General features: G+C 43.0%; 1 protein-coding gene across 5 annotated transcripts in view; it reads right to left on the bottom strand.

The window, feature by feature from the left end:
- Positions 1 to 26,209, bottom strand: part of LRP1B (LDL receptor related protein 1B) — a 2,071,868-nt gene that overhangs the window by 1,137,100 nt on the left and 908,559 nt on the right. For all 5 annotated transcript variants that reach the window (XM_073647246.1, XM_073647248.1, XM_073647249.1 and 2 more), the window contains exons 6-7: positions 25,118 to 25,375; positions 6,584 to 6,746 (exon numbers count right to left, since the gene is read on the bottom strand). In XM_073647246.1, coding sequence (XP_073503347.1) covers positions 6,584 to 6,746; positions 25,118 to 25,375 — 421 coding nt within the window. The remainder of the gene's footprint in view (positions 1 to 6,583; positions 6,747 to 25,117; positions 25,376 to 26,209) is intronic.

Raw genomic sequence — 26,209 nt, 5'->3', positions numbered from 1 at the left:
AATGCGGCAGTACCAAATATGTGTATGTGGGTTTTTTTTTAATAATTTTATTTTGAATGGGGCGAAAGGGGGGTGATTTAAACTTTTATATTTTTTTTATTTTTTTAATATTTTTAAAAAACATTTTTTTACACTTACTGCTTGCTTCAATAGTCTCCATAGGAGACTAGAAGCAGCAGTTGTTTGATTGCTTCTACTGCATACAGGCGATGAGCAGATCGCTAGTATACAGCAGAAATGCTCACTTGCTATGAGCGCTGACCACTGGGTGGCGCTCATAGCAATTGAGACATGACAACCACAGGAGTCTGCTGCAGACCCTGGGTTGTCATGCCTACCCATTGGTGACCCGCGATCACTTGACGCGCTTCCCGGAAGCGTGAGTTAAATGCCGCTGTCAGAGATTGATAGCGGCATTTAACTGGTTAACAGCAACGGGTGGATCGCGATTCCACCCGCGGCTGTTGCGGGCACATGTCAGCTGTAAGAATCAGCTGACATGTGCCCGGTTCAGTGCGTGCTCAACGCCGGAGCCCCCACTCAACCGGCCTTTCCGACCTGGTGCGTACTATTACTGACCAGGTCGGGAAGGGGTTAATAAATAAAATTGACAATTGGCTGTTCACTTTTCCTCTCATCAGTAAGTGTGTTTTGAAAAGTGGGTTGGTAACACTCAGTCGACAGGTTATTTTAGGAGGAATATACAAGGAACAGTTTGTAGTAATAATAAAAGATAATTCACAATTGTTATTTTATAAAAAAAAAAATACAAATATTAACTAAAAAGACACTTATTCGCTAGTCCCTTAGGAGCCAAGGCACTTTTGGCTTTAAAGACCAAATATCACCAAATATCACCAAATTTTTCATTTTGAACTTTTTGTTTCTGTTTGTTTTTTCTGCTTTTCCATTGTGGATATATTAGTAATCAAAGTCTTTAGACTCTAAAGAGTTAATTTTAGTTAAGTCCAAGTGGGTGTTATCAGATAGTTTTCACTGGGGGCGTGTACTTCCTCTCCCTGTATAAGTTGCCCATTTAGAAGCAGCTCTCAAGGGAGAGAACACGCCCCACCATAGTTTAGAGCAGGTTTCTCAGTGTGTGAGATGTAAAGATGCAGCTCTGATCTCCTAGTCTAACCTCTGCCACTCTATACCTGGTGTGTATGATGCTATATGACTAGGGATAAGCGGACCCATGGAAGTTCGGGTTCTGGTACCAAAGTTATTCCAAAGTTTGGCTCAAGTACCAGAACTGCACCCGAACTTGAATCAGAATCCAAACCCTATTGAAAAGAATAGGAACCTGGATTTTAGCTGGAAAATTCTCTCTCTCTCTGCAACAGACTTTCCCTAGTCCTCCAAACATTGCAAAGGAGGTCCGGGAGAAGTCTGTGTTCGGCGATTAGTACCGGACACTAACTGTCCGGTACAAACCCTAAACTTTTAAGTTTGGGTTCACTTATCTCTAGATGTGATATTTTCTGAGTCCTTGATGTGCCAAAACAGCAGAAGCCACAAGTGATTTAATTTTGTAAAATAACCTCCCCTCCAGGAAATACGCCTAAAGGTTTGGTGAGAATTTTTAACCCACAGGTGCTTCACAGAATTGTATAAGTTTGGGCTCTGAAAATTAAAAATGTCTTTTTCTTTCTTTAAAATGTTGCCATAGCCTCAAATTTTTCATTCTCACAAGAAGTAATAGGCAAAGGTGGAACTCAACATGTGTTATGCAATTTCTCTTGAACACCGTAGTACCCTCATAAGTGGTTGGAAACTACTTTTTGGTCCTTCAATATGGCTTGAATGGAAAGAAGAGCCATTTTGGCTGGAAAAGTTTGCTGATGCCAAGTCCCTGAGTTGGCAGAATAACAAAACTGCCAGGCATAACAGCTGTCAGTTTTACACTAGTACTTGACCTTTTAGACCCTGCATATGGGCTTAAAAGGCCACCGCAGATGACAGACCCCAAATGCCATTACTTGACCATCTAGATTACAATGTTGATATTGACAAAAGCATCTAGGAAGTTAAAAAGTGATGATCGTTAATAATACTGATCGTGACTAATGCAGGAGGATGTATAACACTCTGCTGCATTACTTGATAGCCTGTTCTGCTTTTTTCTGTGACATCACTGAGACAATCAGAGCTGGAAAAACAGGAAAATTTAGCTGGCTTCATTGTGATTGGTCTGTCTAAATAGACAACACATCCCCATATGTACATATACGAGAATTTGCATTAAGTGGTTAAAGGGTATTCAAGACATTAATTTGTATAATCTATCCAAGGGATGAATAATAAATGTTAGATCATGTACATTAGAGTGCGATCAATACCAGTCACTGGAAAGGGAGATTCCAGTCCCTGCCCTTCCCGATCAGGAGGGGAAGACACAGTATAGATTGATGATCAAGCATGCATTCCTCTGCTCCATTTAGTATATCGGAAGCTGGTGAGAGTATTTGGTATTTATCTCTCATAGATTATTGAACAGCTGCACATACGCTTTTTTGGTATTGTATTTGATTCCCCTCCATCACAGACAGTTTAGTAGGAGTATCGGAAAGTGGGACCCCATTGGTGATATGTATCACCTTTAAATAGGATCTGTCACCAAATTTCACAATACAAGCTGCATACATTATTAAATAGATCTTAGACCTGATAAGACTGATGTACTTACTTGGAAAACCCATGTCAGAAAGACTGTATGATTCTTTTTAAAAATTTTCCCTTTTGATCTTAAGATGAGTAGCGATGAGCGAACTCAAACTGTAAAGTTCAAGGTTCGTACCGGACACTTAGTAATCGGTGCTGATCTCCGAAGTCGGACTTCTCTTGGAAGTCCGTTTTACAGTCCAGGAGTTTGGGGAGGAGAGTGGAGAGAGAAAGAATTTTCCAGCTCTAAAGTTTGGGTCCCCATTGATTTCTATGGGGTTCTGGTTCAAGTTCGGGTAAGGTTCTGGAACTTTGGACTAAAGTTTGGTCGAACCCAACAAACCCAAGCTTCCACGGGTCTGTCCATGTCTAAGGATGAGTTTTCACTCTTTAGTCTTAAGCTGAACTAAAAGCTGGAATTATAAAGTGTTATTCTGACATTCCGTTTTAAAGTAAGTACACCAGTTTCATCAGGTTCTCTTATTGTACATAGTATGTATTGTGAAATCTGGTGATAGATCTGATTTGAACCAAGATAATTATGGGCCATTTTGATTGATTAGTATTTTTTATGAAGTTTCTATTTACGCTACCTAAATAATCCTATAAAAGCCTAACAACTGAGACTGGGGAAATTCTCTTAACTGGTAGGCTTTGAAAAATGATTGCAGTCATAGAGCATCAAGGCGGCCATCTGTTACATTCGGCAATATGGCTCCATTCAAGGATTACAGATAGAAGTTTCTGTGCAGAGTTGTTCTTCCAAGCTGTTCTTGTCAGCGTTAAACCCATTGCGATGATGCATTTTAATATCAATCAGACTAAGTAAAGACTGACAAAAGTCCACATATGGATGACAAGCTGTTTCTTCCATAAATATTTCTACACTTTTGAAATAAAGACTTTAACATAGTATCACTGTTTGCAAAATGTTGCATGAGCCTTGTGACTGACAAAGTCAGGAAATATCTTGCAATTATTTTGGCGCTAATTAAACATTTATGTTTTTAAAAGTTACAATGTTTAAATGCCTGAATATGTTTACAGTAAAATATTTATTATTTTTGCTTGTGCAATATAGTCGTCACCTTCGGATATGCCACATATGGATGTGTCCTTTCTTTATTTTCTTCTCAGCTCATTATGTACCAAGATGAGTATTGTGAGAAGTCCAACTTTGAAACAAAAAATGATAATCAATACTCTGTCAGGAGAGGTTTATGCTACAGTTATATGAAAAAGTTTGGGCACCCCTATTAATCTTAAGCTTAATGTTTTATAAAAATTGGTGTTTTTGCAACAGCTATTTCAGTTTGATATATGTAATAACTGTTGGACACAGTAATGTTTCTGCCTTGAAATGAGGTTTATTGTACTAACAGAAAATGTGCAATCTGCATTCAAACAAAATTTGACAGGTGCATAAGTATGGGCACCTCACCAGAAAAGTGACATTAATATTTAGTAGATCCTCCTTTTGCAAAAATATCAGCCTCTAGTCGCTTCCTGTAGCTTTTAATGAGTTCCTGGATCCTGGATGAAGGTATTTTTGACCATTCCTCTTTACAAAACAATTCCAGTTCAGTTAAGTTTGATGGTCGCCGAGCATGGACAGCCCTCTTCAAATGATCCCACAGATGTTCAATGATATTCAGGTCTGCGGACTGGGATGGCCATTCCAGAACATTGTAATTGTTCCTCTGCATGAATGCCTGAGTAGATTTGGAGCGGTGTTTTGGATCATTGTCTTGCTGAAAGATCCATCCCCTGCGTAACTTCAACTTTGTCACTGATTCTTGAACATTATTGTCAAGAATCTGCTGATACTGAGTGGAATCCATGCGTCCCTCAACTTTAACAAGATTCCCGGTGCCGGCATTGGCCACACAGCCGCAAAGCATGATGGAACCTCCACCAAATTTTACTGTGGGTAGCAAGTGTTGTTCTTGGAATGCTGTGTTTTTTTGCCGCCATGCATAACGCCTTTTTGTGTGACCAAACAACTCAATCTAGGTTTCATCAGTCCACAGGACCTTCTTCCAAAAAGAAATTGGCTTCTCCAAATGTGCTTTTGCATACCTCAGCCAACTCTGTTTGTGGCGTGCTTGCAGAAACGGCTTCTTTCGCATCACTCTCCCATACAGCTTTACTTTGTGCAAAGTGCGTTGTATAGTTGACCGATGCACAGTGACAGCATCTGCAGCAAGTTGATGCTGCAGCTCTCTGGAGGTGGTCTGAGGATTGTCCTTGACTGATCTCACCATTCTTCTTCTCTGCCTTTCTGATGTTTTTCTTGGCCTGCCACTTCTGGCCTTAACAAGAACTGTCCCTGTGTTCTTCCATTTCCTTACTATGTTCCTCACAGTGGAAACTGACAGGTTAAATCTCTGAGACAGATTTTTGTATCCTTCCCCTGAACAACTATGTTGAATAATCTTTGTTTTCAGATCATTTGACAGTTGTTTTGAGGAGCCCATGATGCCACTCTTCAGAGGAGATTCAAACAGGAGAACAACTTGCTAGTGGCCACTTTAAGTAGCTTTTCTCATGATTGCATACACCTGGCTATGAAGTTCAAAGCTCAAGGAGGTTACAAAACCAAAAAAAGTGCTTTAGTAAGTCAGTAAAAAGTAGGTAGGAGTATTTGAAACAAGAAAATGATAAGGGTGCCCATACTTATGCACCTGTCAAATTTTCTTTGAATGCAGATTGCACATTTCAAGGTAGAAACATTACTGTGTCCAACAGTTATTACATATATCAAACTGAAATAGCTGTTGCAAAAACACCAATTTTTATAAAACATTAAGCTTAAGATTAATAGGGGTGCCCAAACTTTTTCATATAACTGTATATGTCTCTGTATGTGGCCACCAGGTGATTGTGATGTAAATTATAGCATGCCTGATAATGTGTTGAAATTCTATTGTCAGGTGGGCACATTTGCATCTGGTGTCTATATTAGAGATGAGCAAACCTCCACAGATTCGCTCCAATTTGAGCCAATCCAAATAAATTCAGCCCTAACCAAAACGGTCCCAATTGACGTGAGAGTAGGAAAGGGGGAAAAATTATACTCCCTTTTCTTCAACTGTTCTTTCACCGCTTCCGATGCAGCTCCCCTAGTCCTCCACATTAGTCTTCAGTACTTCCGTCACTCCATTCTGGCACTGAGCCCAATCTGAGACATTGTGATAGGTGGAAGAGTCTACGGGGGGCTGCAACCGCGGCATAACAGAGCTGTAACGGTGGAGGCCCAATAAAGACAGGTGGGGAAGATGAAAACTACATTATTTATTATTTTATTTCCTTCCCAACCATCTAAATAAGCCAGCAATATGGTGGCTGACTGGCCGTTTGTTTTTCTGGATTCATGCGAATCAAATTCCCCAAATTTTGGTAAAGAATTTGATTTGTTACAGAATATGACATAATTGGGTCTTATTTTATTATATTTATAAGTATTTTGTATAAGGTTAAAAACTCACAGAATCTACCCAAATGTTACAAAATCCTTTACCCTACTCCAAATGTTCACAATGGGGTACAGCATGGAGGAGGAGCACATGTGGACGCACCAAAGACACCATGTTCCTCTCTAAATGTACAGGACCTGGATATTCTTGAATGCAGCCTTTATTCTTCAGTAAATGAGATGCGGGGAACATAACCCCCACCTGCTCAGTCACCCAACAGGTTACAGCTGATCACAGGGGTCTCAGTAGTGCGACATCCAGCTTCTGGTAGGGTATCTCACTTAAGTTCATCAATGTTCTTTGCGCTAGTCTTCCAACAGTGCAACCTTCCAGTCAATATCTTTGGTTATTACATTCTTCTAAATAAAAACCAATTTTTTTACAACTTTTTTTTTCAAATATAATTACTTTGTTTAAAAAAAAAGATAAGTGAAAAGTATTCCTACCCTGCGGTTGGATCCAGTGCAATTGCTTTTGCGTTGTGAAGATCAAGATCTATCAAGGTGATACACACAGTTCCGTTGCGATTACACGTAAAAATTTTATCGCTGCCATGGTCCACAAAGTAAAAGTTGCCAGTCAGCCAGTCAACAGCCATTTGCTCAACATCTGTCAAGAAAAAAATATGACATTAGTAAGAAAACATATTTGTTCTCAAGTTCTGTTAAGGAACCGAAACATTGGTACATAAAAAAGTTCTATTCCTAATAGTGCTGCCATAAAACTTTTGGCTTATGTGGAACCATCCAAGGCTCTTCTTCAGGAAGAGAAACAACCATAAATTACTGATTGTGAGATACTGTAAAAAAACAATTATTAACCTATTTGTCTATCCACCTTTTATTTTTATGACCAGTGCAAGTGAAGAAGAGAGCCTATGTGCCCCCACCACTTCATGTCCTGCAATTGCTAAGTAGTGAGGTATGAGGATTGAGGATGGTTGATCATTCCTCCATTGACTGTTCCTCTATCTGTCTCAGGACCAATATTCTACACTTATACACAGTCTATTACCCTGGGGTTTTTAGTGGGTTTTCCAGAAAGACCTGTTTTCAGTCTCTGAATCTGACCTGTTTTGGCTTCTGTTTTTCTCATAATGACCATGTCAGACATAAATTCGTTTTTTTTTTAAAGATTTTAATTAAAAAGAACAAATTTCAGACTGCATGTTTTTTGGAAATGTAAAATGTTCATCCTTTATATCATTACCAATAGATGCACATACCAGACAATTATCATGTTTAGCAAACCGTGGTGCCTGGGCGCTGCCAACTAGTGTTGAGCGAGTATGTTCTGTCCGAGTATGCTCGGGCCGAGCTCCAAGTATTTATAGCTGCTCGGTGATATGGTTGAATCGCTCCCGTGTGCATGATTTGCGACTGTTTGACAGCTTTATTACATGTGAGGAATGTGTAAGAAATAGATATTCCTCTCATGTAATAAAACTGTCAAACAGTTGCAAATCATGCACACGGGAACGATTCAACCATATCACTGAGCAGCAGTAAATACTCGGAGCTCGGCCCAAGCATACTCGGCGAAAGGGTTAACAGAACATACTCGCTCAACACTACTGCCAACCCTTCCATTCCATACACCATATCAGATGCCTAAAAGTTTGCTAATACAGTTAGGACCATATATATTTGGACAGAGACAACATTTTTCTAATTTTGGTTCTAGACATTACCACAATGAATTTTAAACAAAACAATTCAGATGCAGTTGAAGTTCAGACTTTCAGCTTTCATTTGAGGGTATCCACATTAAAATTGGATGAAGGGTTTAGGACTTTCAGCTCCTTAACATGTGCCACCCTGGTTTTAAAGGGACCAAAAGTAATTGGAAAGTCTGAACTTCAACTGCATCTGAATTGTTTTGTTTAAAATTCATTGTGGTAATGTCTAGAACCAAAATTAGAAAAATGTTGTCTCTGTCCAAATATATATGGACCTAACTGTAGTTCATCTGCATTTATTGCATTATTTTGGTGTCCGAGCGCTGCCAGCCCGGGTGATGCCTAAAAGTTTGCTAACAGTTTGTCAGCATTTATTGCAATATTTTGGTCCAGGGCACTACCAACCCTTCCATTCCATTCACCATATCAGAAGCCTAAAAGTTTGCTAAAAGTTTATCGGCATTTATTACAATATTTTGGTGCTGGGCACTGCTAGCCCGGGCGATACCAAAAAGTTTGCTAACAGTTTGTCGGCATTTATTGCAGTATTTTGGTTCCCAGATGCTGCCAAACCTTCCATTCCATTCAACATATGAAATGCCTAAAACTTTGCCAACAGTTTGCTGGATTTTATTGCAATATCTTGGTGCCCGGAACCCTGCCAACCATTCCAGTCCATTCGCCCTATCAAATGTCTAAGTTTACTAACAGCTTGTTGGCATTTATTGCAATATTTTGGTGCCCGGGCGCTGCCAACCCTTCCGTTCCATCCGCCATATCAGATGCCTAAAAGTTTGTTAATAGCTTGTTGGCATTTATAGTAATATTTTGGTGCCTGGGTGCTGCCAACCATTCCATTTCATTCACCATATCCGATGTCTAAAAGTTTGCTAATAGTTTATTAGCATTTATTGTAATATTCTGCAATTGAAAGAAATGATTTTACTGTATTGTACCGATTGGCATCAATGCCAAATAAAGAACGAATTTCCAAATAAATTGCATCCCTGCTGACCTTTGGATTCCAGCTCGTAATGGGTTTTTTTGTGCATAGTTTAGATCTGCATTGAAAAGGTTTTACACATGTAAATTGTAATTTTTTTTTCCCTGCCAGGATTCATGCCTAACACAAACACAAACAAAGACAACCATTATGTTCCTAATTCCTATGTAAGTGAATTTCTAGCTTGTTGCCAAATGATTATAAAATTATAATAGCGTCCCTCAAGCCTGCCATCTGAACCGAACAATAAAAATAGATTTATGGCAATACACAGCGATTACAATCTTTTCTTAACAGCGTCTACTAAACGTGTCTCATAAATCTGCTCTGATTATAAATCAAAAATGGGATCTTTTTTTTATATATTTTTTTTTTATAGAGAATAAAAGGTCTTTTGCTGTTGATCTAAAACTAAAAAAGAATAATGTTCTATTATTAATGAAAAACATCAAAAGCGCACAGTCAAATTGAGCGTAATGTGACATGATGACCATTTGTCCTGCTATGCTTTACCAATCTTAATTGCTCCTCCCCAGGGAAATAAATGTATAGTCTTTATACCCTTTCATCATAATACTAACTCCTACTGCGCGGGCCGACTCTACATTAAGTTTCAATGTAAAATGACTTTCTATGAGAGCGGTGACAAAGCTTTGATTTCTATTCCATTATCTAAAGAGGATGTCAGTAATATATGCCAACATATTTTATACTAAGAGATTCATTACGCATGTCTGAAGAGTCTCGAGTCATTTCGAATGGAAAAGTCACTACTCCTACATTACTAAGTGGTCACATAAATAAAGAGTGTGTATGGAGGGATAAAATAATGCTCCTGGGGCTTACAAATTGCTATAGAGCTCTTGAACCAGGTTGGCCACTCTGGAGGTGAGTCTTACATAGGTAAGTAAAATGATTTCCATTAATTAAAAAAATAACAAAAAGTTAAGAACCATCCATCAATTTATAGATACTTAGCTTTTAGTATTTTTTGGATTAGCAAATCATATGGAAGTGAAATATAATTTTGGGTCATCCTAACAGCAAAACTTGTTTTTTTTTTTTTCCGTGGGGGTGACTTTGTGAGATTGGCAATTGAAGATGGTAGATACGTAGACGGTGGCAGACAAGTAAGCAGCTGGTAAAGACCTACATTTGGTTTTACATGCCTGGAAAAAGGTCCAAGCATTTATGGCAAATATATTCATAAGGTTTATTCACCAAGCTGCGACTTGCCTACTTTGGACACCTCATACGAAGAGAGCAATCTCTGGAGAAAGAGATTATCATCAGAACATTAGAAGGAACAAGGCAAAGAGGAGGAGGACCAGTAACCCGATGGCTTGAAACTATCAAGATAATAGTGGAGAAGACCCTTGTGGACCTATCTAGGCTTGCGCAAGATCAATCTTCTCACAAATCATTTATAACAATGGTGGGTGTGAACTCACTGCTCCACATGCCGTGTTTACCCTGGAGGGGCATGATTAAGTGTCTACCAGGTATTCACTAGAGCCTCTGATGGTGAGGATAGGCTGGGCTGCTGGTAGACCTGACCCTCACCTTCTCTGGGAAACCACCTTTTTCACAGTTCCAATCTGGTCTTTAGTCACAGTAGTTCTTCATCTTTCTTCATGGGTCCAGTCTACAGCACCTCCAGTGCTTGGTAGACCTCTGTCACGGGTGTGTCAGATGTAATAGACAGTTGCTTTGGATCTGGCTGTAGAAGGTCACTGTGCTTGACACCTTCTTCATCCATCTTCCTTTAAGACCCGGCGGCAACCTCCCTCCTGCTGCTGTTTGACACACCCTTGCATGGGAGTTAAAAACTCTCAGTTTGCTCCAGGAAATTGCCGGTGATACTTCTATGTACAGGCTTGGAGCATTAGCAGTCGGTTTGCGTCTTCTCTGGTGCCCTTGGAGGACAGTTGGAATTTCTCCTCTGGTGTCTGTTCAAGCTAAGGTAATCCCCTTTGTTTGTCTACCTTGTTGTCTTTAGTTTGTAGTGGGGCCTGACCAGTGATCACTCCTCCCCCACCCTATCTAGGTCCAAGCTCTAGGGACATACAGGGTTTAAGGTCTTGCTTGGCGATAGGTGTGGAACCTATATAGGGATGGTAGGGTAGGCAGGGTGATATTAGATCTGCCTAGGGGTCTCCACTCCCCATTTTCCTAGTGTTTGGGCTTCCTCCCCCTCTACCCTTCGTGTTGCACTTAGTCTTTCCCACACCTTGCGAGACAACCTCACAATGTTATGACATTGCAGTGTGATGAATGTCATGATGTTGTCTGGTCACAAATTCTCAAGTAGAGATGAGCGAATCAGCCAAAAAATCGAAATCAGCATTTTGCATTGAATTTAGTTGATGCAAGTCAAATGCATTTTATCATGTTCTGTGGCCTCTTCGGATGCAAAAAAAATGAGCAACAAGGTGAATTAACACTTTTTTCATTTCTTGCTGATCCAAAGAAATCCATCAAAATGGACATCATTTTGCTAGCTCCTCATCGAGCGAATGTAAAAAAAAAAATAAATCCAAATTTTCTTGTAAATTTGAGGTTGCATCAAATCAATTTTCTCATCTCTAGTTGCTAGACCTAGTCAGCAATAGGCGTGCTGAATACAGCTGAAGAAGACCAAAGAGTCAATGTGGCTGAAGACTGAGCAGGAACTGTGAGGAAGGGATGGGGAGCTGCAAAGATAAGGTGAGGGGTAGGGAGAGGGGAGTATAATTTTTTTTTTTAACTTTTTTTTAATCTAGACCCGGCCTTTTTTGCTTCAGCAAAATGGCCAGTACTGAATTGGTATAATGAGGGGTCCTTAAATGAAATTCACATCAAGGTAGTGGTGAACACATCTGTAATTCAACATGGAAAGTCAGTTTTCCTATAGTCATTCTTAATGTTAATTGTATTTAGCTCAGGAGTCCATAACTCCAGTATCTCCAGGAGCCATTTTGAATTTTTTTTTTAAACCAATCAAAGACAAGAATTGATAAAATGGACAAAAAGTTAGATGCCATCAGATATTTTAAAAAACAGTCCAAATGATAGCCAGCACTCACATCTTCATAAAAAATCCATCATTGTGTCAAAGATTAAAAATAGCGGCAATGATTCACACAATGGCACTAAAACCAAAAGGGCTGGAGAAAAGCACATATTGTATCTTGAGACTTTTAGGCTCAGTTATTTTAGGCTCTTGCAATTTGTTCAGTGCTACACTTTTTGGAGAATAAAATAAAAAAATCTCATTTAGTTCGATGATAATTTTGGATCATACTAATGAAACATTTATTATTTCATTTTTGGGGGTGATTTTTGGACCACTTTGCCATTTTGATAAATGAAAAAAAAAAATAGGGGTGATAATAGAAAAACTGATTGTAATTGAATGATCTATTTTATGCTCCTGACCCTTAAAGTATAAATTAATGTCGTTGTTTCTCTTGAGTGAAATGGTAAGGCTAGCCAAAATCAGGTCTCGGATCTGCCAGTATATCCTGCTTAGAAAATCAGAACATATCAGGACATATCCCAAAACACAACCATTTTTCATAAGGTCAAACCAGGTTTGGATGCCAAAAGTTGGCCCTGTCTGACTTTTGGCAGGTATAAGACTCATTGGCATGTAGCTATAATATATTTCTTGCCAGATTTGGATTTATGTCATCCACATAATGAGTCCATGAGTATTAGAATTGTGGAACTAATTGGTAGTTCCAAAAATCATCTTGTTCAAAACATTACCTATAAAAATGTAAAAAAAAAAAAAACTAAAACTATGTGAATGCAGTTTGGAAATTAATTTGGAAATCTTGCAATGGTTCTGGAATGAGTTGTCATTTGCAGTTACACACACACGAAAAAAATTATAGTTAGCCAAAAACATTTTAGAAAAAATATTTTTTTTAAGTATTAACAGGAAAATGGCATAATTACAAAAAAAAGCATGCCATATTCAAATCAGAACATAGTACAATCTGTAATGGGTCCGGGAGGCGGAACCTCTGAGCTACTATACAAGGGGGCGGCCCTTGTAAGGGAGCGGGTGGCAGTCTCTGGGTGAACGGACAGGGAGTTACGGCAAGTGATCAGGGCAGTCTCTGGGTAAGGGGTAGGTACGACCTGTGATGGCAGAGCCTCCGGGTAGGCTAGCAGGCAGATGGTAGATGTGTGCTCCCAGGTGAGCAAGCGAGAGTCTCTGGAATAGCAGGTGGTCACGGCACGTGACGGCGGAACCTCCGGGCTGGCAGGCAGGTAGGTAACGGAGAAGCGCTCCCAGGTGAGCGGGCAAGAGTCTCTGAGATAGCTGGTGGTCACAGCACGTGACAACGGAGCCTCCGGGCTGGCAAGCAGGCAGATAACGGAGAAGCGCTCCCAGGTGAGCGGGCAAGAGTCTCTGAGATAGCTGGTGGTCACAGCACGTGACAACGGAGCCTCCGGGCTGGCAAGCAGGCAGGTAACGGAGATGCGCTCCCAGGTGAGCGGGCAAGCTGGTCCATAGACAGACTGACCGGAGTAGTAAGGCAGACCGTCGGACCTCAGGCAAGCAGGCAGGTAGCTGATATGCGCTCCCAGGTGAGCGGGCAGGCTGGTCCTTAGACAGACTGACAGGAGTAGTAAGGCAGACCGTCGGACCTCAGACTGGCAGACAGGTAACAAGTATTCAGGCAGGAATCAGGCAGGTAACTAGCAGGAAACTGGCAGGAAACTGGCAGGTAACTGGCAGGTAACTGGCAACGGGACCTGAGGGCTGAAGCACAGGTGAGACACAGGTGCAAACAACATTGCTCGGGCGCCTCCATTTTGGAGGAGGTGCCTTATATATGATGAAGTCCTCCGGCCATTGGCCGGGGACTCTTTAGGGCGGCGCGCGCGGCCCCTTTAAGAGGAGGGGAGCGCGCGCGCGCGCGCCCTAAGCACAGGGGCCGGGAAGGAGCGCGCGCTGAGAGCAGAGCAGGAGGAGGACGCCGGGACGGAGCGCGCGCTGACAGCAGAGCAGGAGGAGGACGCCGGGACGGAGCGCGCGCTGACAGCAGAGCGGGGAGAGGACGCCGGGACGGAGCGCGCGCTGACAGCAGAGCGGTGAGGGGAGCAGCGTCCCTGCCTAGCAGAGGGCAGGGACGCCAGCGCTACAGTACCCCCCCCTTTAGGCCCCCCCTTTTTTAGGCCAGACAGAAATTTAGCTAGGATGAGAGGGGCATGGATATTCTCCCGGGGCTCCCACGTTCTCTCCTCAGGACCAAACCCCCTCCAATCTACCAAGAAAAAGGTCTTTCCTCTTACCCTTTTGGTGGCAAGAATGTTCTCTACCTCAAACTCGTCCTCAGCAGAAACCGGAGCAAGAGGCGTACCTGTAGACTTAGAAAAAGAGTTAAGTACCACAGGTTTGAGGAGAGATACATGGAAGGAGTTAGGGATCCGTAAGTTGGCCGGGAGTTTCAATTTATAGGCCACCGGGTTGATCTGACTGATAACCTCCAGTGGGCCGATGAACCGAGGCCCCAACTTATAGGAAGGGATCTTGAGCCGGACATATTTGGACGAGAGCCAGACTTTATCCCCAGGACGGAATTGAGGAGGATCCAGACGTCCTTTGTCAGCGTGCCTTTTCATACGCTCGGATGACAGAAGGAGTGCGGACCGGGTACTCTCCCATATGGAGAAAGACTCGCTCTCGTGATTGTTGTACGAGAATTCGGCCCATGGCAGGAGATCCACCCAGTCAGAATGGTGAGCATTAACGAAGTGCCGGAGGTAACTGGTCAGGTTCTGATTGATCCGCTCCACTTGACCATTAGACTGTGGGTGGTAAGCGGAGGAGAAGTCCAGAGTGACGTCTAGCAATTTACAAGTGGCTCTCCAGAAACGAGAAGTGAACTGTACTCCTCGATCCGACACGATGTGACGGGGCAGGCCATGAAGACGGAAGATGTGGCGGATAAAGACTCTAGCCAGCTCGGGTGCAGACGGAAGACCTGGCAGGGGAATGAAGTGAGCCATCTTGGAAAAGCGGTCAGCGACCACCCAAATGACCGTACAACCGGCAGAGACGGGCAGATCAGTTACGAAGTCCATCGCTATATGCTGCCAGGGGGCAGCAGGTGCTGGCAGAGGAAGAAGGCGGCCGGCCGACAGGTGTCTCGGAACCTTGTTGCGGGCGCAGGACACACAGGCAGAAACAAAGTCCATAACATCCTTGTGCAGGTTAGGCCACCAGTAGTGCCGGGTAATAAGCTGGAGGGTCTTTTTCTGACCGGCGTGGCCAGCTAGTTTAGACGAATGACCCCAGTGTAGGATCCTCTCCCGATCAGGTACCGATACGAACGTCTTACCAGGAGGGAGACAATTTAGACTCACGGGAGCCACCTGCATTACTCTGGCGGGATCGATGGGGCAGTCACATGGTCTATGAGGTGGTAATGTCTCTGCCTCCTCCATATCAAAGACATCAGCACAAGACCAATAAGGAATCGGAAGTCCAGGTAGATTAGCTGGGATAGGAGAGGGACGGACGGAATGGACGGGAACCAGACAGGTTTTATGACAGTCTTGTCCCCAGCGAAGGACTTCTCCGGTCTGCCAGTCAAGCACGGGTGCATGTCTCTGGAGCCAAGGCAGACCTAGCAAGAGGGCGTGAGAGAGTCCAGGCAGAACGTGAAGGGAGATACTCTCTGAATGCAGCATACCCACTTGCAGAGTAATGGATTCGGTGATGAATTGGATGGGGCGAGATAAGAGGCCCCCATCCACGGCAACAACAGACAAGGGTACAGCCAGAGGTTTGGTGGGGATGCGGTATTTCTCCACCAGGGACAGTGAAATAAGATTTCCGGCTGCTCCAGAGTCAAGTTGGGCTAGTTCGGAATAACGATTCTCCCCGCAGATGATTGAGACAGACAGCAGCAGGGATGGAGAGGATTTATTTTTGTCTAGATCAAGTCCTCTGAGCGAACCTAGACACAGGCGTTCTCCCGACCTCTCCGGGCAGGCACGGATCCGATGCTCCTTACTGCCACAGTAGAAGCAGCTCCCCTCGGCACGGCGAAAGTCCTGACGGGATTTGACCATCTTGGTCTGGTCGACCTGCATAGGCTCAGGAGAGTGTACCTGGGGAGAAACGGAAGGGGTGACGGGTTTCAGAAAAGTAGGAACCAGACGTGGAAGCCCCTTTTCACGGGTGACCTCTTTGGCACGTTCCTGGAACCGTAGGTCAATCCGGGTGGCAAGAGTTATTAGGTCATCGAGAGTGGTAGGAATGTCCCGACCAGCAAGTTCATCTTTAATACGGCCGGACAGACCCTCCCAGAAGACGGATACCAGAGCTTCGTTATCCCAGGCCAGCTCCGAGGCAAGGGTACGGAACCGTATGGCATATTGACCCACGGTGAGGCTTCCCTGACGGAGGCGTAGCAGAGATGATGCGGATGAGGTCCTCCGTCCGGGTTCGTCGAAGGCTTTCCGGAAAGCCGTGAGAAAGGCAGGCAAGTCGGACACCAGGGGGTCTCCTCTCTCCCATAGAGGATTTAGCCAGGCCAGAGCCTCCCCGGTGAGATGGGACATGATGAATGCAATTTTGGCTCGGTCGGAGTTAAACTGGTGGGACAATAGTTCAAAATGCAGGGTGCACTGATTTATGAAGCCCCGAGCCAGGACGGAGTCGCCTCCGAAGCGAGGAGGTGCAGAGAGCCGGGGTCCGGAAAAGGATACCATGGTACTGGCCGTAGTTGCAGGTGGTGTTGTCAGAGTATCCAGGCGAGTATTGACATTCCGCAGGTGACCCAGGATGGACTCCTGTTGGGACCTTTGACGGGACAGTTCATGACACAAGTCCGTGAGCGAGGGAGCTTGGGTGCCACCGGGTTCCATGGCCCGAGCAAACTGTAACGGGTCCGGGAGGCGGAACCTCTGAGCTACTATACAAGGGGGCGGCCCTTGTAAGGGAGCGGGTGGCAGTCTCTGGGTGAACGGACAGGGAGTTACGGCAAGTGATCAGGGCAGTCTCTGGGTAAGGGGTAGGTACGACCTGTGATGGCAGAGCCTCCGGGTAGGCTAGCAGGCAGATGGTAGATGTGTGCTCCCAGGTGAGCAAGCAAGAGTCTCTGGAATAGCAGGTGGTCACGGCACGTGACGGCGGAACCTCCGGGCTGGCAGGCAGGTAGGTAACGGAGAAGCGCTCCCAGGTGAGCGGGCAAGAGTCTCTGAGATAGCTGGTGGTCACAGCACGTGACAACGGAGCCTCCGGGCTGGCAAGCAGGCAGATAACGGAGAAGCGCTCCCAGGTGAGCGGGCAAGAGTCTCTGAGATAGCTGGTGGTCACAGCACGTGACAACGGAGCCTCCGGGCTGGCAAGCAGGCAGGTAACGGAGATGCGCTCCCAGGTGAGCGGGCAAGCTGGTCCATAGACAGACTGACAGGAGTAGTAAGGCAGACCGTCGGACCTCAGGCAAGCAGGCAGGTAGCTGATATGCGCTCCCAGGTGAGCGGGCAGGCTGGTCCTTAGACAGACTGACAGGAGTAGTAAGGCAGACCGTCGGACCTCAGACTGGCAGACAGGTAACAAGTATTCAGGCAGGAATCAGGCAGGTAACTAGCAGGAAACTGGCAGGAAACTGGCAGGTAACTGGCAGGTAACTGGCAACGGGACCTGAGGGCTGAAGCACAGGTGAGACACAGGTGCAAACAACATTGCTCGGGCGCCTCCATTTTGGAGGAGGTGCCTTATATATGATGAAGTCCTCCGGCCATTGGCCGGGGACTCTTTAGGGCGGCGCGCGCGGCCCCTTTAAGAGGAGGGGAGCGCGCGCGCGCGCGCCCTAAGCACAGGGGCCGGGAAGGAGCGCGCGCTGAGAGCAGAGCAGGAGGAGGACGCCGGGACGGAGCGCGCGCTGACAGCAGAGCAGGAGGAGGACGCCGGGACGGAGCGCGCGCTGACAGCAGAGCGGGGAGAGGACGCCGGGACGGAGCGCGCGCTGACAGCAGAGCGGTGAGGGGAGCAGCGTCCCTGCCTAGCAGAGGGCAGGGACGCCAGCGCTACACAATCCAGGGCCATGATTCTGATTGGAAAATGAGCAGGCTTCAAATAATTTTTAGTCTACAATGTCTTCTATTTGCCAAGAAGATTAATTGAAAAGCCTTTTACCTTTTTTTCACCAACACATTCTGTTGGGGGAATGGTCAGGACACTGAATGATAGATTACATAGTCATGCAATCCTTCCAAAATTTGCAGATTGGTTGACCGCATCTAATTTGTAAGGGCATAATAACTGCTGTGGAGTGGGAAAGCAAGAAACAAAATACCAATTTGAAATGTAGCAGATTCTACTTCCTCCAGATCTGAACTTCATCCATAGGAGAGGAGAGAGAAGGTAGTGCTGACTGGCCACAGTGACTGCATGACATAACGATGTCATGTAAGCCCTGGGAGAGCCAGTGCCGACACCGCTGGAACGGAGCTGGCACCGGAGGTGACTATAGGTATTATTATTTTACTGGTGGGAAACATAGGCGTTGTCCAAGTGGTGGACAACCCCTTTAATCCCCTGGGAATATTATTCTACCTATGGCTCACCATATCATGCATCCTCAATGATCAACATAAATGATAATCATTTTGATCAGCCCTTCTCCACAGTGGAGCTTACAATCAAATCCCTTATTCATGCATAAACTCATGCCACTGTTGTTAGAAAACTAATGTCCTAGAAATTAGCTCAATCTGAATCAAATTTGCCTTTACAAATTCTCTTGGGTGATTTGCTTTACGCAAATCCAGAAAAATGATGGCTGGCTATCTGCCAACTTGTTGGGATATAGAAGCAAAAGAAGGGGGCCAAAAATATATACACACCTGGCCTTCACCAGTCCTACAACACACACTGCTCTTGTCTGGTAGTTTTTTTTTAGTCTTGTGCAACATCTTCTTCTGTCTGGTTTCGTGTCTTCCTCCGGCTAGGTTGTGATGCAAGTATTGATGTCGTGTGAGGCCTACTAGGTGAATCATAATGTTGCAATGATCTACTAGACCTTACACCACATTGCAATATCATAAATACCAAGAGATGGAAGAAGACACCACACTAGACAGAAGAAAAGACTATTCCAGACTGAAGAAGACCACTGAACAGGAGTGGGGCTGTACAGCAGGACAAGTGAGAGCTGTTGGAAGTATATTTTTTATGAATTGTCTTAGCTACATTTATTATGCTCTAGAGTTTGTTCAGATGTTGCGCTTGATCGGATTCAAACCTACTAATTGGCAAATTCATGGTAAAATAACCAAAATGTACCAATAGTACAGTTGGTCAGTTGAATCACTAGTCCATCAGGAACATGTTTTATCAGCAATACGAGTGTTTATTATACAATATAGAATCTAGAGTATGACTAATTACCAGCAACACATTTTGCAATACCTCAAGGTTAATAGAGCAAATGTCTCTAGGCATTATGTCTGAATCTGATGTTGTTGACAGGTCTTGGGAAGTCTGAGATGTTTGAGATGTCAGATGACACAATTTTAAGGCTATTAACTAGATAGACATAATTAGGAAACTGTCATTTCACATGATCAGAAGATGCTGTGACAAACATCTGTTCAGTCATGTATGAATGAGATGTATTAATATGAGAAATCTTCCACTGATCATGAGAAATCACATCTAAAATGCTAAGAAAATAAAATGTGCATAATCCTGCTCAGACTGGAGAAATATATTTCATTTTAATAATTCCATTGGGTTTTCCTGTTTTTTGTTGTGTTTTTTTTTCTTAATTTTCTGACATATCAGAAAATATCTACAGTGCTGGCCTAAAGTATTGGCACCCCTGCAATTCTGTCAGATAATACTCAGTTTCTTCTTGAAAATGATTGCAATCACAAATTCTTTGGTATTATTATCTTCATTTAATTTGCTTGCAAGGAAAAAACACAAAAGAGAATGAAGCAAAAATCAAATCATTGATCATTTCACACAAAACTCCAAAAAAGGGCTGGATAAAAGTATTGGCACCCTCAGCCTAATACTTGGTTGCACAACCTTTAGCCAAAATAACTGCGAACAACCGCTTCCGGTAACCATCAATGAGTTTCTTACAATGCTCTGCTGGAATTGTAGACCATTCTTCTTGGCAAACTGCTCCAGGTCGCTGATATATGAAGGGTGCCTTCTCCAAACCGCCATTTTGAGATCTCTCCACAGGTGTTCTATGGGATTTAGGTCTGGCCACCTTAGAAGTCTCCAGTGCTTTCTCTCAAACCATTTTATAGTGCTTTTGGAAGTGTGTTTTGGGTCATTGTCCTGCTGGAAGACCCATGACCTCTGAGGGAGACCCAGCTTTCTCACACTGGGCCCTACATTATGCTGCAAAATTTGTTGGTAGTCTTCAGACTTCATAATGCCATGCACACGGGCAAGCAGTCCAGTGCCAGAGGCAGCAAAGCAACACCAAAACATCAGGAAACCTCCTCCATGTTTGACTGTAGGGACCGTGTTTCTTTGTATGCCTCTTTTTTTTCCTGTACACTCTATGTTGATGCTTTTTGCCAAAAAAGCTCTACTTTGGTCTCATCTGACCAGAGAACATTCTTCCAAAACGTTTTAGGCTTTCTCAGGTAAGTTTTGGCAAACTCCAGCCTGGCTTTTTTATGTCTCGGGGTAAGAAGTGGGGTCTTCCTGGGTATCCTACCATACAGTCCCTTTTCATTCAGACGCCGACGGATAGTACGGGTTGACACTGTTGTACCCTCGGACTGCAGGGCAGCTTGAACTTGTTTGGATGTTAGTCGAGGTTCTTTATCCACCATCCTCACAATCTTGCGTTGAAATCTCTCGTCAATTTTTCTTTTCCGTCCACATCTAGGGAGGTTAGCCACAGTGCCATGGGCTTTAAACTTCTTGATGACACTGCGCACGGAAGACACAGGAACATTCAGGTCTTTGGAGATGGACTTGTAGCCTTGAGATTGCTCATGCTTCCTCACAATTTGGTTTCTCAAGTCCTCAGACAGTTCTTTGGTCTTCTTTCTTTTCTCCATGCTCAATGTGGTACACACAAGGACACAGGACAGAGGTTAAGTCAACTTTAATCCATGTTAACTGGCTGCAAGTGTGATTTAGTTATTGCCAACACCTGTTAGGTGCCACAGGTAAGTTACAGGTGCTGTTAATTACACGAATTAGAGAAGCATCACATGATTTTTCAAAGGGTGCCAATACTTTTGTCCACCCCCTTTTTTAGGTTTGGTGTGGAATTATATCCAATTTGGCTTTAGGACAATTCTTTTTGTGTTTTTTTCATTGAAGACAAATTAAATGAAGAGAATAATACCAAAGAATTTGTGATTGCAATCATTTTCAGGAAGAAACTGAGTATTATCTGACAGAATTGCAGGGGTGCCAATACTTTTGGCCTGCACTGTATATAAATTACAGATGTGTCCACTCTTAACTTTCTTAAAATTTAATTAAGAACTCCAAAAAGTCATAATACCAATTCAGGTAATGGAGAAACAAATGGGTTAATTCTGTGCTGCCATGTAGAAAGGATGAGGGATGCCAATCCGAGTGTAAACGGTTTATTTAGTCAACGCATTTCGAAGTGTACAATCTTCTTCAGGACAGATCGTGTTTGTCCTGAGGAAGAAGTTTGTAGACTTTGAAATGGTCCTATTCAGCACTTATTTACATTGAGGTCAACTTTAACACATGCTAAGGTTTTAATCCAAGTAGTTAGGACTGTTCCAATTAGATACATCTTGTCACTGTCGGGATGGGTTTTACATTTTTGTTTACTAAGTATCCAATTTATTTATATGCACTATTGCTTTTACTTACTTACAGCAGGGTATATGCTCATTTTGTTTCTATTTTAGGTTTTGCAAATTCCAAAACTGCACATAAATCTTTATCTTTATTGACTGAATACAATAAATAAATTAATAAATGAAAGATGTGGATAGAAAATAAGCTTTTGGTGTTTTTTTTATGTAATTGAATTAATCTTTACATTTAATTTACTGAAATGTATTATACAGTGATTTGGGGAACTGTTAAGGAACAGGAGCGTGCTACCAAAAATTAGGGTCACTGGTTAAAGACAGTATGGGTGGTTGAGCAGATTAGTTTGGTCTCATGCTCTTCTGCTTGTCTTTTTTGACATGGAAGGTTTCATTAGAGATAGGTTAGTCTAGGACAGAAGAAATGCTGTCAAGAAGTTCAACTTTTTTTGTTGAATCCGAATGGGAATAGCTTGGATCACCCATGTGACTAATACAGTACAGTGTAAAAAGTCACTGGGTGCTTGGGTACAGACCATAGCACAAACTTTATATAGTGTTCTTCCATCTAGTATGAGCATACACAAAGAAAGGAAAAACAAAAATGGAGTCACCATGATCTACCTGGATCAAGAACTCAGTCTCCTAATCCAATGTTCCCATATGACGGCAGCAGATAAAATACATATCCAGATGTAACTTCATTTTGCCTATTCTCGGCTGTATATGGTTCAGTCTGGTCTACAGTATTTCAATGAATAAAGACAAATGAGTAATAGGGGTTGGCCCACCATAAAAAGTTATCATCGATCCATGGAATAGGTAATACGTAGTAATGAGCAAGCATGCTCGTTACTCGAGATTTACGAGCATGCTCGGGTATTTTCCGAGTATCTTCGGCGTGCTCGAATGTTATGTTTGAGTCACTCTGTGTGCATGATTTGCAACTGTTTGACAGCTTTAATACATGTGAGAAATGTTTGTTTGTTTGGCATTCCGTACATATATTAAAGCTGTCAAACAGTCGCAAATCATGCACACGGAGTGACTCAAAAATAATATTCGAGCACTCCGCAAATACTCGGCGAGCACCCAAGCATGCTCAACGAAACGGTTAACAGAACACTTCGCTCATCACTAGTAATACGTTTCTTATAATTGGAGACCTAATAGCTGAAATCTCTTTTGATCTCAAGAACAGGGCTCTAGATCCCCCATTTGAAAGAGGCAATGATTGTGCATGTGGACCACTGCTCCATTCACTTTCTATGAAACTGAAGGTGACAGATGAAAAGAGCACTTGACTATCTCCATCAGCCCCATTGACAATGAATGGAGCAGTGGTCCACATGCACAATTAAAGCTTTATCAACAGAAAGGGGGGGATGGATCAAATCTAGCTCTTGGGATCAGTGGAGGTCCCAACAGTTGAACCCATAGTAAGCAGCAATTTATCATCTAAGCTGTGGATAGGTAATAAGATGTTATGGTTAGCCAACCCCTTTTATTTATGTAGAGATACAAATTAGTGCTCTATCTCTTGTCCAAAGTTCTAGGATATACCGTATATACAGTGGGGAAAATATGTATTTGATACACTTCTGATTTTGCAAGTTTTCCCACCTGCAAAGAATGGAGAGGTTGGTAATTTTTATCGTAGGTACCCTTCACCTGTGAGAGACAGAATCTAAAAAGAAAAAACAGAAAATCACATTGTATTTTTACAGAATTAAATTGCATTTTATTTAATGAAATAACTTGATCACCTACCAACCAGCAAAAATTCTAGCTCTCACAGACCTGTTAGTTTTTCTTTAAGAAGCCCTCCTACTCTACACTCATTACCTGTATTAATTGCACCTGTTTTAACTTGTTACCTGTATAAAAGACACCTGTCCACACACTCAATCACACTCCAACTTCTCCACCATGGCAAAGACCAAATAGCTGCCTAAGGACACCAGGGACAAAATTGTAGACCTGCACAAGGCTGGCATGGGCTACAGGACAATAGGCAAGCAGCTTGTTGAGAAGGCAACAACTGTTGGCACAATTATTAGAAAATGGAAAAAACACAAGATGACTGTCAATCTTCCTCAGTCTGAGGCTCCATGCAAGTTCTCGCCTCGTGGGGTCAGGATGATACTGAGAAAGGTCAGGAATCAGCCCACAACTACATGGGAGGACCTGGTCAATGACTTCAAGAAAGCTGGGCCCACAGTGTCAAACATTCCCATTAGCAACACACTAAGCCATCATGGATTAAAATCCTGCAGGGCATGCAAGGTCCCCCTGCTCACACCAGCACATGTCCAGGGCCCTTTGAAGTTCGCCAATGACCATCTGGATGATCGAGAGGTGACATGGAAGAAGGTCATGTGGTCAGATGAGATCAAAATGTAACTTTTTGGTATCAACTCTACTTGCCGTGTTTGGAGGAAGAAGGATGAGTACAACCCCAAGAACACCATCCCAACCATGAAGTATGGTGGGGGAAAGATCATACTTTGGGGGTCCTTTTCTGCAAAGGGGACAGGACGACTGCACCGTATTAAAGGGAGGATGGATAGGGTCATCTATCGCAAGATTTTGGCCAACAACCTCCTTCCCTAAGTAAGAGGATTGAAGTTGGGTCATGGCTGGGTCTTCCAGCATGACAATGACCTGAATCACACAGCCATGGCAACTAAGGAGTGGCTCCGTAAGAAGCATTTCAAGGTCCTGGAGTGGCCTAGCCATGTCGCCAGACCGGAACCCAATAGAACATTTTTGGAGGGAGCTGAAACTCTATGTTGCCCAGCGACAGCCTCGAAACCTGAAAGATCAGGAGAAGATCTGTATGGAGGAGGGGGCCAAAATCCCTACTGCAGTGTGTGCAAACTTAAGCAAGAACTACAGGAAATGTTTGACCTCTGTAATTGTAACATAGGTTTCTGTACCAAATATTAAGTTCTGTTTTTCCATCAAATGCTTATTTCATGCAATAAAATGCTAATTCATAATGTAAAAATCCTACATTGTGATTTTCTGGATTTTTTTTTATATTCTGTCTCTCACAGGTGAAGTGTACCTACGATAAAAATTACAGATCTCTCCATTCTTTGTAGGTGGGAAAACTTACAAAATCGGCAGTGTATCAAATACTTATTTTCCCCACTGTAAATAATAATAATAAAAAATCTAGAAACAGCACCTCTGTGTCCATAGGCTGTGTCTGGTATTGTAACATGGTTCCATCAATAGTATTGAAATAACAGACACCGCCTCTAGGGGAAAATAAAACAGAAGTTTCTGCTAATTTTATCTAAACATTAAAGTTCAATAGTTTTACGGTACGTTGGATTATTACCATGTGATCTTCTTGGAGAGTCAAAGGGTCCTGCTGGAAATCATAATCACATAGTGATAATTTGCTTCGGCCTGTATAGACATTGTCACTCTCTGCCCCATTGGAATTTATGACAATTACATTTTGCAATTTTTTTTCCATTAGGAAACAGATGGGCTCTTACTTACTGTGGAGATATTGTGATACGTTTATTGTTCTTTCCTCCGTAAAGGTCCAGGTCTTGGTGATTTTGTAGCACTTCAGTTGGTAAGAAGACTTTTTGGATTCGATCCAGCATACTGTGCTTTCATCATAAAAAAAATCCAGCGTGTGAATTCCATTTGCATTTCTAGAACTCCTATTGAGGGCTTTGCCCCCATTAATATCCAGCACTTCAATTGTTTCAGAGTTTGCAATCAAAAGAACCGGAGGTCTGTCAGCGGGCTCTAGGATTAAACATAATGCAATCATAAGTATTAATTTGAGAGCTGAGTCAATCTGCATAGCACATAGCATGTGTGAAAAAAAAGGGATTTGGATTGTTGCACTGGGGAAAGGGTATTGTCATTTCTTTTACAACTCGAAAGAGCATGATTGTTAAAGGTCATAATTAGAGAACTTTCTCCCAGATACAGTGCCACACTTGTCTAATAGTTATGTCTGGTACAAATCAGCTTCATTGAATTTAATTTGGTTTCAATACTGTTAGTGTTGAGCGAGTATGTTCTATTAACCCTTTCGCCGAGTATGCTCGGCCGAGCTCCGAGTATTTATAGCTGCTCGGTGATAAGGTTAAATCGCTCCCATGTACATGATTTGCAACTGTTTGACAGCTTTATTACATGTGCGGAATGTGTAAGAAATAGACATTCCTCACATGTAATAAAACCGTCAAACAGTTGCAAATCATGCACACGGAGCGATTTAACCTTATCACCGAGCAGCTATAAATACTCGGAGCTCGGCCCGAGCATACTCGGACAGAACATACTTGCTCAACACTAAATACTGTATATCGGTTTGTCACAGGTTAGTTGTTTTTTTTTTGCCTCGACCGAACACGGCTCATAGCAAATGCTAGATGTAGTGCAACCAGCATCCTGTTTGGCACTCAGAAACTATACTAGGGCACTGCCCAAGTCTTCCAAGGATCAAGAAATTTTTTTGGTCTGATTCCTTGAATGGTCCAGTGCAACGATTGATGCATCAGATGCTTTTGGATCAATTCCGGCATCAGATTTCTTGCAGTATTTTGCTACCAATATGGTTGCGTAAATAAA

Source organism: Phyllobates terribilis, unplaced genomic scaffold, assembly GCF_046119375.1.
Source record: "Phyllobates terribilis strain yellow unplaced genomic scaffold, ASM4611937v1 Scaffold_9__5_contigs__length_417890890, whole genome shotgun sequence".
NCBI lineage: Eukaryota > Metazoa > Chordata > Amphibia > Anura > Dendrobatidae > Phyllobates > Phyllobates terribilis.
The sequence above is the reverse complement of the archived record's forward strand: the minus strand, read 5'-3'. Positions and strand labels throughout refer to the sequence as shown.